General features: G+C 38.5%; 1 protein-coding gene across 5 annotated transcripts in view; it reads left to right on the forward strand.

Moving 5' to 3' along the window:
• Window positions 1-12,612, forward strand: part of LOC113114112 (dystrophin-related protein 2-like) — a 131,961-nt gene that overhangs the window by 99,596 nt on the left and 19,753 nt on the right. For 4 of the 5 annotated variants that reach the window (XM_026280860.1, XM_026280859.1, XM_026280862.1 and 1 more), the window contains 8 exons: window positions 664-865; window positions 2,289-2,374; window positions 4,879-5,036; window positions 7,621-7,787; window positions 8,670-8,781; window positions 9,208-9,344; window positions 9,535-9,567; window positions 10,092-10,157. In XM_026280860.1, coding sequence (XP_026136645.1) covers window positions 664-865; window positions 2,289-2,374; window positions 4,879-5,036; window positions 7,621-7,787; window positions 8,670-8,781; window positions 9,208-9,344; window positions 9,535-9,567; window positions 10,092-10,157 — 961 coding nt within the window. The remainder of the gene's footprint in view (window positions 1-663; window positions 866-2,288; window positions 2,375-4,878; window positions 5,037-7,620; window positions 7,788-8,669; window positions 8,782-9,207; window positions 9,345-9,534; window positions 9,568-10,091; window positions 10,158-12,612) is intronic. The other variant, XM_026280861.1, reaches the window with a different exon arrangement.

A 12,612-nucleotide genomic window follows, 5' to 3' on the forward strand; every position in this document is an offset into this window, starting at 1 on the left:
GGTATATATATATATATATATATATAAAATCTGTATTGAAGTTCAGCTTCAGCTGTCATGTACTTTTTTGTTTATTTGTTGTATATTTTTACACATATGTACATGAAGGAAAACAGATGCCACCTGTATTGTAGAATCATCCACAATCACAAGCTGAATCCACTTCTGAGCATGGCATGTTACTGCTTGCATCTCTCTTTCACACACACACACACACACACACACACACACACACACACACACACACACACACACACACACACACACACACACACACACACTCTCTCCTGGTTTGCTAGTTGCTGACATTAGCCGAATTAATAACCAGGAGGCTATAGAAACTGTGCTTTTTTGTGAGCCTGGCTCTGATGATTGAGGATGGCTGTATAAAATGAACATCTACAAAGGCCTGTTAGAGTCTCTAGCTGCCCACCTAACCCTGAAAGCACCGTGGCCATAGTGCTCCCATATTTCATCTCATTATCCAATTAGGATGACATCAGCATACAGCCTTAACCCTGTCCTCTCACTGCCGCACTAGAGATTGCCAGAGGAAATGATGTTATAGCAGTCAAATCCAATTAGTTAACACTCCACACACGTACAGTAATAAGCTTGTGGCATGTTTATATATATATGTGTGTATGTGTGTGTGTTTTGTAGTAGACCTTCTGAAATTAAGCAGCGTGGTGGACGTGTTTCGAGAACAGGAGCTGCAGCATGCCGAGCACGTGATGGATGTGGTCGATGTCATCCACGCTCTCACTTCCCTGTATGAGAAACTAGAAGAGGAGAGGTCCGTCCTGATCAATATCCCCCTGTGCGTCGACATGTGTCTCAACTGGCTGCTGAATGTTTACGACAGGTACTGACGGTAATGTCACTCACGACCCATTTGACCTGCTCCAACAAACGATGTCAAACCAACCCTGCGCCCTCCTGCTGTCTGTGAGACACTTTTACTGGTCAGTCACACACTGTGCAAAAAGGGGCGTCCTGTATCCGGGATTTAAGGGTTAATGATGTGACACATCTAATCATTTATTGCACGTGACATGCATTTCTGCATTGAATTGATTTTGGCATTTTTAAGGGGCGATAAATAAATATAGCTAAACACAAAGAGTATAGTTCCTAAGAACTTGGCACATTTGTGTTTCAAAGATTTTTAGAATTTTCCATTTTATTTAATGCGGACACTCTTATACGTCATTGACCCTTAAATCTTTCACTTATAGGCAAAGCTGTGTTCTCCGTGTTCCACACTTAAGTGAATTAAACGATGACTACGGCACTGAGACATCACCAGCAGGCAGCTAATCAGACTGTAGGAGTTAAAAGCCCCACTGCTTGACTCCCAAGTATCGCATTCTGTGCCAAGCTCTTAGCTTCTTAGCCAACCTAAAAAACCAAAACAAAAAAAGATTTTATTTAATTATTTACTTGTTTTTCATTATCCTTCGTGAATTTGTCTCAAACATATACTAGACTCTTAACTACCTGCTGCTAATGACTGGAAATCAGAGCTCTCACCCTGCGAATAATTGGTAGTAATTGCTTTTTTGTTTCGCTACAAACGCTGGATGTGAATAAGAATGAGCAGCATGCATAAGGATGATAATGACAAGCTCTCAGTCATACAAGAAAGGCAAACAAGGTAGGAAATGTTCCCTTTAGTAGCAATACTGACAGGGGATTTCTTGTTATACAAAGCAAAATGTGATTTGGTAGTGTTCGATCAGTTTTCTAGCTACTTTGTTTTCTTCTTCTGTTTTTTTTTTTTTTTTTTTTTTGCATCTGTACAGCAATCTGTTAAGATTTGCTCGTGAGATCTTGGTCTCAGTGGAGCTCAAATGCTTCCCGACCTGTTTTAGAATCTTTTTTTGACAGGCCTGTCTGGTGCAATAAGTGTGAAATGTATTTTCCTGTAAGCATAAAACATTTAATAAGACAAGAAATGTATCTTTATACAAATATCTAAAAGTACACTGTGTATTATATATACTTGCTGTAGCACTGTATTTTGCCGCTCCTGGCAGCCTCTTCATTAAGGATTTAGATGGCTTGGAGGAAGTTACATTCCCAGAGTAACTTCATATGTTGACCATATATCCATGGTAGCTTGTTAATGACTGTAGAGAGAAAATATAGTTGCTGGGATGATTTTATATTCAGTTCTGTTTGGTGCCACTTACTGTAGTTACTCCATAGTCATACTAATTGACAAGATCATTTCAATAAAGAACCTTAGTGAATTTTTAAATGCGTGTTTGTGTTTCTTTCTCTAGTGGTCGTAATGGTAAGATGCGAGTGCTCTCCTTCAAGACGGGCCTGGTTATTCTATGCAATGCAGACATCCAGGAAAAGTATAAATGTAAGTAGAGGGCCGTGTCACATAAACTTGATGTCTTTCTGTACAGTCTGCCTTCCCTATTATCTGTCCTTTATCTCCGCCCCTGAAACCTTACAGTATTCTTCATGAAGCCATATTTAAGCTACCATTGGTCCCCACAACAAACACAACTGTTCAAAAGTTCAGGATTGGGAATATTTTTTTGAAAAGAAGGATTTAACAAAGGTTGCATTTATTTGATAAAAATACACTAAGAACAGTAATACTGTGAAATATCACTATTGATAAAAAACTGATTTTATTGGTATTTCAAGTTTTACTATCCTTGTTAGGACTTTTGGACCCCACGCCGTCAGCGAAACCTAACTCACACACCACCTCTTCCTTTTTTTTTTTTTTTTTAAATCTGTTGTTGTCCAGTAACACTAAAGTAAAAATGACTGTCATAGAGCAAAGTCCTAGTCTTTCTCTCACAGGGTTTCCCCTCCAATCTTCTCTAATGCTTTATAATTTCATCAGTGGCCTAAAATCTCATCTGCTGTTGCGAGAGAGGGTTGGGGGTAATTTGTCAGGGCAGACACAAGCAGGACCCAGTAAATAAGAGTCAGCACTGCAGAAAGCATTAGAGAAGAATAGTCCTTGAGCTAGAATACAACCATACAACTCCCAAACATTGACTAAAAATGTCCGTCTTGATCGCTTTGTTACCAATGTCTTTGCAATTTCATTAGTAAAAAGCACATACGTTTTTACTTGTGAGAGTGTAGACAGTGGGACCTATTGGTTGTGCAGAGATTAAGGCCCTACAGAGCATCAGCCACTTTTTTGTCCCTGTTCAAAAATCCTGTTTATGTTTTGGGACATGGTGGCTTGTTCGTATGAGGTCTAAGATGGTCTAAACGTGTCATTATTTGGCTGACCAGTCACCATGTTCCAAATCCAGCTGGATCACTTTACGTAGCTGGTTTGTTGGTGGTGTACCAGCTTATACCAGCCAAGCTTAGACCAAAAGAAGCCAGCTACTAGTTTAAATAGCATTTTCCATCAAAGAATAGACTTTATAATAAAGTCCCAATTTTGATATAAAGTCACAAAAACAAGAAGTTGCAATACAAATTTAATATTGTTGCAGTTTCAAAAATAATCACACTTTGTGTGCAATACTTTCCAAAAGAGACACCAGTGTACAATGACTATTATACAACATCAAAGCTGCAATAAAGGATTCTGTGAGTGCTGATGGGGGACCAGGAACAAATAACGTCTCTCATTTCTTTGTTTATTTCATATCATGCCAACAGCCACTGGCACAAAGTGCTGTTCATCTGTCTATATCAATTTTACATCTACACTGGCTTGTTTTTGGGTGTCAGGCCTGTTAGCTTGAGGGCCCTGGCAGTCAGAGGAACCTGGGTTCTGGCCTTGATTGACCCATCAATCTGTCCTTGGACTAGTCTGTGTATGAGGCTGGTTTACATGTAAGTGTGAATGTGTGTGCCTGCACAGCAGGAAGGTCTGTGTGTGCCAGCTAATTTAGATGGTGCTATTTTTACAGGCACTGCAGAGAACATTCTCACTCCTGTCAGGATCATTCTGCTCAGTGATGGTTAGATTCATGACACATACTGTTTGAGCCGTTCAGCTCTCTCGGCTAATGTTAGCCTTTTGTCCACATTTACAGCAGTGCTTGGATATCTTGCCAGACTCCACTCTGCCAAAATGACTTTGTTGCTTATCAAATATGTGTGTTTTCCAGTGAACAAAAAAAAAAAAAATCCAGACATTTTCAAAACAAGATGATTTACTTGAAGCAAACAATATACATCACAACTTGTTTTATGTATATCTTTAATTTAAATTCTAAATATTGTTTTTAATTGAAGGATATTTATAGTTGAAATGAGAAAATAACATTTTAAAGAGTTAAGTTTTATTTTAGTATTATTTACTTTTATAATACTTATTAATTTTTTTATTAGTTTTTATTTTTGTATTTTCAGCTTAAATTTTAATGTTTTTTTTTAATGTGCTTTTCACATTTTGATAAGTTTTTATTTAAATATTTCTGTTTATCTGTATATCTTATCTTTTTACCTCAGTTTTAGTCATTTTAATACTCCCATTTACTTCAGTTACTTGCCAAGGCACATTTCTAAATTTAGTTTCTTTTTTTTTTAAGTTTCAGTTTTTTATCAAATAGTTATTTTATTTTTAGCTTTATGTCAATATATATTTTTTATATATATAAAACTATATAGATAGTTTTAGTTAACAGTAACAAAATTGAACAGAGGGTAAGAAAAAAAACTTAATACATACATTCTGTAAAGAAAAATAAAACAGATTAATTTGTGCCAACATATGACACATTAAAGTGTGAGGTATCTCACACCATTTAAGCCATTTAAGTCTCACATTCTCAGTTTGCCCACCTCCAGGTTTCTGCACACTGGCACAAAGCTCCTTTTCCCTAGTTCCTGTTTTTAGTGCAGCATTCAACCAGGTCTTCTGTGTGTGTATTGCAGACCTTTTCAGACAGGTGTGTGGTCCAGGCGGACTGACAGATCAGAAACATCTCAGCCTGTTACTGCACGAGGCTATTCAGATCCCTCGGCAGCTCGGGGAGGTGGCGGCGTTTGGAGGAAGCAACGTGGAGCCCAGTGTCCGCAGCTGCTTTCGAATGGTAAGACATTAGATTCTCTCTTTCAGTATCTCTCATTTTCCCTGATAAGCTTTCTGTTTAGATAAGGAAAGGGCCACCCTCTACACAGACCCTCTGCCTTCTGATGAGCAAATCTTCTTAAATATTTGTACCAGAGGCACACTTTCCTGCGTTCCTTCTTTATTGCCTGTCACATTTCTCTCTCGCCCGCGCTCTCTTCTAACTAGGCTCTGCTTCTCCTGGGTTTTTGGGCTGGAATGTGCAGAGATTAAAGTGACTTTATTACTTTGGGTTTTAGTGTATCACTGGCCAGAAACGTACTCTACGCAAATGCCTGGCCAGTTCTTGGTAGTCCTATTGTGCTTATTAAATGTGCATGTCTCATTCACTGTGCCAGCGTCAAGCGTGCATACTCAACGGGGCAATAGAGTTCTCTACAAACATCTGTGTCATTAAAAGAGAAGTGCATCATCTCAATGCAATTAACGCCACTAAACGAAATAGCAAACACAATGGCTAATTTTAAATGTTTACCTAAACACTCCCCATCGGCCATTGGTCGCAATGTTTTGATCACACCACAATGGCTATCTATTGTATTTATATATTCCTGGTTTGCAGAATTTTTCAAGATAAGAAAATCATACACATAGACCTTTAACCAGACTTGTTGTATTCAGTTTACCAGCTTGGAAGCTAGTTAACAATTACAGTCGTTTTAAAAGCTGCTGTGTTGTTTTAATTGATTAAAAATTAGATTGTTTATCAGTCTGTTACCCCAAAAAGTGTAAATCCTTATCAACACTGTCTTAACTAATGACATAACTGGCAGGTCTAATATGCAAATGTATAGGAAACCTGTCTGGAAGAAAGTTTTTTTTTTTACTTTTTATGCCAGAGGCACAGAAATTCACTTTAAAAACACATTTCACTTTAATACTGACTTTCAAAAGTTTGAGCTCATGAAGGTTTAAAAAAAAATATATATATCTAATGCCCACTAAGACGGCATTTATTTGATCAAAAATACATTAAAACTGTTAGTATTGTGGAATTTTATTGCAATTCAAGCAAATAGTTTTCTATTTGAATATATTTTAAAGTGTAATCTATTCCTATGATGGCAAAGCTGAAATAACAGTCAATCTTAAGTATTAGAAATTACGCTGTTAATATGCTGACTTGGTGCTCAAGACTTGGCGCTCATTATCACATTATTGAAAGCATGATATATTTTTTCAGGATACTTTGATGAATAGAACTTTCAAAAGAACAGCATTTATTTGAAATTGATTTTTTCTGTAACAATATAACAGTCTCTTTTGATCAATTAAATGGATTCTGAATGAAAGTATTGATTTCTTTAAAAACAAACAATAAAATAACAGTGGTGTAAATTGAGTTGCGTGCAGTTGCTTCGCTGTGAAATCAATCTTTCCGAAGAGTTTCGATTCACATACTTTCATGGAGTTTTTCAGACTTTGGTAGTCTATGCTAATTAAGGAAATTGAAGGTGTAATGCTTGCTGACATCTTCTCATCCATCTTTACACTTATGAGGCTGTAATTCAGAAAAAGCTGGGGTATCGCAGTGGAACGTAACCTTCTGGCATTTCATTCCACTGAAGAAATTGGTGTAGGGCACAGGCTTCTTGTAGAATGGCCTTAAACCTTTCATTCTTATGTCTGCCAGCTCCTTAATTAAATCCTGTTCCATTCAAGAGTATGTGTGCAGTTTCAGGCACATGCAATTAGAATTCATTTATTTTCACGTTTGGTCTATGTCTGCCTTTATAATTCTGGAGGAAATGCCAGTCAGTGCTTTCCAATTACACCATTTTTTTTTGTCTCACTGGCTGCATTAATCATGACAGATCAAGAATGATGCGGCTCAGCCAGTCGGTGTGGGTTTCAGCGTGTGTCTAGATGAAAAGACCGGTTCACTTAGTTTGAAGTTATGGGCCATCTCATGGGAAACTCTCGGCTGTCCTTGTGATATGGACTGTTTAGAAGATCCTCTTTTATTGTTTCAGGGAAACTTCTGGAGTCTTCCACTCAACTCCTCACTGCAGACTTTGGTCTCAGTCCCAGACTACAAACACTGCTAAAGACACATACTGTACACAACCTGCCTTGCCCTCTCAGGAGACGACACACTCCAGTGACTACTAAGAGCCACGCTAGAGATACTCAAGTTAATTATAAAGCTCTGCCCGAGCTTCAGAGTGTGCCCAAGGGAAATCAACCTTTTTAATGCATCTTCAATGCGTATTTAATGAGAATTTAGCATGTTCCAGATTTTTATGTCATCCTCTTTTATTAGGGTTATTGCTTGTCATCTGTTTCCCGCTGTGTCACGGTAACAAGGGGCCTCTCTGAGATTGTATCCTTCCCTTTCACCGGGACGTGATTGCCCTGTATCGCATTAGTACTTTTATGGGACATGCTCCGATGGGGTGCTTGTGCCCATCAGCTACCAGAAGTTTTTTTGGTGCTTAATTGGGCATGCATAATGAAAAATATGTCTTCTGGGTATCTGGATTCATGCTACTTGTTGCTGTTTGATTTTTATCTTTCTCATGTGTATCTTCTTTGTCTGCCACTAGGCTCCAGGTAAATCAGCAATCGAGGTGTCTCACTTTCTGGAGTGGATGAGCTTAGAGCCTCAGTCGGTGGTGTGGCTTCCTGTTCTACACCGGGTAACTGTGGCCGAGACCGCCAAGCACCAGGCACGCTGCTACATCTGTAAGCAGTGCCCTATCAAGGGCTTCAGGTGAGCTGCTGCAATGCAAGCAGTTGTTTGGAGAAAAGACAGCACATATCTCTTTATTGTTATTTTTTAGCTACTTTCTTCTCGTATTTATGCTTTCTGTCCTTCAAAGGGAAACTGAATGCATTTAAATCGAATGCACTGTGTGTTTAAAAGGTCAAATTAAGCAAAAAAACAACAACAAAAAATATTAACCAGAATGCAGTATGTACACTAATATTTAAATAGACCTTTTATTAGACTTTTTAATATATCAAAATGATAAAAAATTCAAATGAATGCTGTTTATTTTAAACGTTATATTATCAAAGAATTCTGAAAAAAATAGTCTCAATTTCCACAAAAATATTAAACGGCACAGTTATTTCAACATTTATATTTATATTCCATCACAGGAATAAATTACATTTTAAGATATATGAGAACAGTTATTTCACATTATAATAATATTTTACTATATTACTCTTTTACTGTATTTATGATTAAATAAATGCAGGCTTGGCAAGCATGAGATACTTTTAAAACATTAAAGCATCTCACCAGCACCAAACTTCTAATTGGTAGTGCACAATAAGTAATATTGTGTTTTATATGCTGGTTTTTTTGGTGTCCCCACCAGACGCCTTTATTACCCTAGCTAAAATTTTATATTAGTCAGTCATCTCCAGCAGAAACAGACAAGTTTTGCTGTTGAACACAAGTGTTATGATGACTCCACAATTAGACCTACTGTATACTAAACCATCACTATCAGGCATAAAGCACCCTGCTAGTCTTAACTAGTTATTATCAACAGGGAAGTTCAGATTCATTTTAATCTATACAAATCCTAAAATGAACACATCAATATTTGGATGTAAAATATGTCTCTGCCTGTTTCATCAGATACCGAAGTCTAAAACAGTTCAATGTGGACATCTGCCAGACATGTTTCCTGACGGGCCGTACTACCAAGGGCAAGAAACTACACTACCCCATCATGGAGTACTACACCCCGGTACATATGCTTTGTTACTTGCAGAGGATTTTCCTTGCCAACTGGCAGCATTGTGCTTTGCTCAATGGTTTCAAATTCAATCACTAATGTACAAGGCACTACGCAAAATAAATATGAATTGAACTAAATTGATCTCCTGCAGTGAAATACAGCACAAGGCCATTTGCTTAATGGTTTTCCCATGCTCCAGTCTGAGTTTTATAGGTGGGCGTCTTTATTATGCACCGGCTTTCTGTGGCTGCTCAAAGGATGATAGATTGAGATCGGAGGAAGACGAATGTTCTGTGGAGGAACTGATGTACTGGCGGTGTGTTGGAGGAATGTTACGAGGGGGATGTGTTGTGTCTCAATCGCTCATGTTCTTTAATTTTTCTCTCCGCTGGCTCTTTTTTCTATCTCTCTATCTCTCTTTCTGAATCATTCCAGACGACCTCAGGCGAGAAGATGCGGGACTTCGCGAAGACACTAAAGAACAAGTTCCGCTCGAAGCAGTATTTTAGTAAACACCCTCAGAGGGGATACCTGCCAGTTCAATCAGTACTGGAGGTGGAGAGCTCTGAGACGTGAGTCTGACTTCCTGTCTCTACTGATGAGAATCATACCTAAGCGCCGCTGTGCTCTTTTTGAAGGTTTATAAGTGGAGAACTGAGGGACTGAACACAGTGCACTGCAAACAGTTATTTTCTGTCCTGTTGAAAAGAAACATTTTAAACCAGCTTTAGCTGTTTTGATGGCCTTTTTTTTACATTTCAGCTCATCAGGCTGGGAGGCCATCTGGCTGCTCAGGTAAACCAAGAAAAGGATGAAAATCTAGGTTGTTTGCTGATTTAAGCATCCACCCTGCGGTGCTCGTCACCTGGTTGTCCAGTGTTTTACCATTATGACTAGCCTTAAACTCCCAAATCTCTAGTGAGCAATCAGATCAGCCCGGCTAAGGAGGGCAGGCCAGCTAAGACCCACAAACCATCTTAGGCCAGCTTATTTTGCCTGTCTTGCTTTTCTGAAAAAACTAAACTAAACATCTCTAAAAACAGATCAATTTAGTTAAAGATTAAAACCTAGCTGGTTTGCTGGTCTAAACTGATTTAAGCTGGTTTGTCAGCCTAACCGAGGTGATCTCCAGCTGGACTGGACTGGGCATCCATCTGTTTTCCCATCCTGACTAGCTTAAAGCACCCTTAAGTCCTCCAAATCAAGCAGACGGACCAGCCTGAGCAAGTTTGCAGACCAGCAAAGACCAGAATCTAGGCATTCATGCATACAGTAACAAGCTACTTTGCTAACAGATGTGTGTGTTCTTGTTTTGACAGGCCCTGCTCATCTCCCAGGCTGCCTCATGCGGACACACACAGCCGGATCGAGCATTTTGCAAGCAGGTACAAGTTCAATCTCACGCGGACAGTGATCGCGCCTTACTTATGCTCTGATATTCTCCCAGCAGCCACTTCTGCTCACTCCTCTGAGCTCTGATTGATATATTGATCCTCTTTGCATGGACACAGTGTTCAAACAGCAGGGCCTTAACAACAGCCTGGGAGGAAGTGAGAGGGATGTGCGAAAGAGAGAGAGAGAGAGTGAGAGATGGCATTCAGAGGGGTGGACAGGGGTCAGCTGCTTTCCACTAGAAGAATGAAAGCTTAACCCACAAGGTCTGGAGGGCTCGAGGGAGCTGCCAGCTCGGATCAGTCTCGTTCTGGCCTGGACGGAGTGCACATAAGACACTCAGGAAACACTCAGACAAACATGCATTTGTACTCGGATGTTAACATTCTTGCTTATACTAACTTTTTTTTTTGGTAATACTTTACTTAAAGCCATTATATATAATGCATTATAAAGGTATTCATAATTTAAATTGTAATGCATTCTATATTTTCATAAATAATTGTAACCAAAGTTAAAATGACTTATATCCATCTCATACGATGCATTATAAAGTACTTTTATAATGCATTATGCATAAAGGATTCAAGTTTTTATTCACCGTCCTTTTGTTGTTCCAAACCCATATGACTTTATTTTTTTAGTTTAGCAGAATGTTCACACTGCTCTTGATGGCATATTGAAATATATGGAAATGTAACTGAGATCTAGGGATGGTGGAGGGAAAGGTGTTGAGTAATTGGTCAATACTGCTTAACTGATGCATTTAATATGCTGACAATCAAATAAAATGCTGTAAGAGCAACAGAAAAACAAAGATAAACACTGTATAAGTCAATTATCTAACAATAAAACCAGCATGCTAAATGTGTTAAGCAATAAGCAATTTGCAGCATACAATCACTAAGTGATAAATGTTAAATCATGTATGTGTAAGAAGTATGGTAAGAAGTTTATACAGTCACATTACGGGCCAGTCTTACTAACAGCTTGCTCCAGTGCAAACTGTCTTTTGGCTTTATAATACTAGATACTGACAGGATTTACTAAAGAAACACAGTGACATTAGCATTGAAAAGTCGTAGACACAATTTGCACCTGACTAGGGATGTCAATTTTTGATAATTTCCATGATCGATCGTCATTTAAATTAACAATCGATTAATTGTTAACCTTAATGCTGAAAAATGCGTCTGCAGCAGCACACAGTCACTGGTATAACAAGATGTGCAAAACCCACTCAAAGAAACAAAACGCTTTCTCACCCAAATTAAAGGGGTTTTAGTCTGAATCAAATGCTAGTAGCAGGATTATAAAACTAATTGATGTAATTATGATTATTTGATAAAATGTAGAGAGAGTGTGCCATAAGTTTGAAATCATTTTGACTGTCCCATCAAGGTGGCTGCTGAATGTGCCTCTTTAAATGGTTTTGTGGTTTTAAAACACAATCGCAATGTTTTCAACATGGCATTTAATTTATGGTATTTAAAAAAAAATGATCTCAAACATAACTGTGGTGCGTGTGGCTGTGCAGTCAGTAAACTGCTGCTATCGGCGCTGCTACAGCAAAACACACTGTTGCTCACATCAAACATTTTCATGTGATTATTATGACCAGGACTTAATTTGACCCTGCTGGATCCTGTTCCGTGAAATGTCAGATTTGTAATTTTTGCATTCCAGTAGGCCTGTTTGTTTTAAAAAATCCGGCATTTACAGTACATTTAAAACTGCTTAAAATATCTCTGCCTCCTTGTTAGTGCGTCCCCTCCCATGCCGGAGACCCGGGTTCGAGCCCCGCTCGGAGCGAGTCGTTGCTGCTGCTGCTCTCGCTCAGTTTCAGCCTCGGGATCTGATTTTGGATCATAAATAAATGGCTGAATCTGACTGTTAGCCATGGTTTGTTTTGGATGATGGTTTTTTTTTCCTCACGGTAATGTCACCACTTCCAAACGCTCTCAGCGTAAAAGCCTACTGACGCTCGTGATTCTTTAGCTCCGCCCAGACGCCACGCCTCTAGCCGGTCGTGTTTTTCTGGGAAAAATCGGTACAGACTATCTTTCTCTTATGGATATAATACAGTTTTTTTCAATCGCTAACAAGCGCTTAACCATACTTCAGATACTTTTTCTAAACTCTTAACACAGACTAACACCTACAAAACACAATTGGCCAAATTGATAATTTTCTTCTCAAAAACACATTTTGTTAAATATATACTAAATCTTCATTTCAAAATAGAACACATCTTTCTCTGCACACACCAACTTTACCAAAACACTGGAAATCTGACTCAAAATTAAATTATTCTGTCAAAGAATAACACTTGTTTTCACCTCACAAGTTACATGCAGTCAATCAAAGTACACCAGGTTTCAAAATACTGGCTATTGTTGACATTACAAAAACTGCATAGACTTTTCACTGTTTTACACTAAATTTCTC

Source organism: Carassius auratus, chromosome 14 (assembly GCF_003368295.1).
Source record: "Carassius auratus strain Wakin chromosome 14, ASM336829v1, whole genome shotgun sequence".
NCBI classification, from domain to species: domain Eukaryota; kingdom Metazoa; phylum Chordata; class Actinopteri; order Cypriniformes; family Cyprinidae; genus Carassius; species Carassius auratus.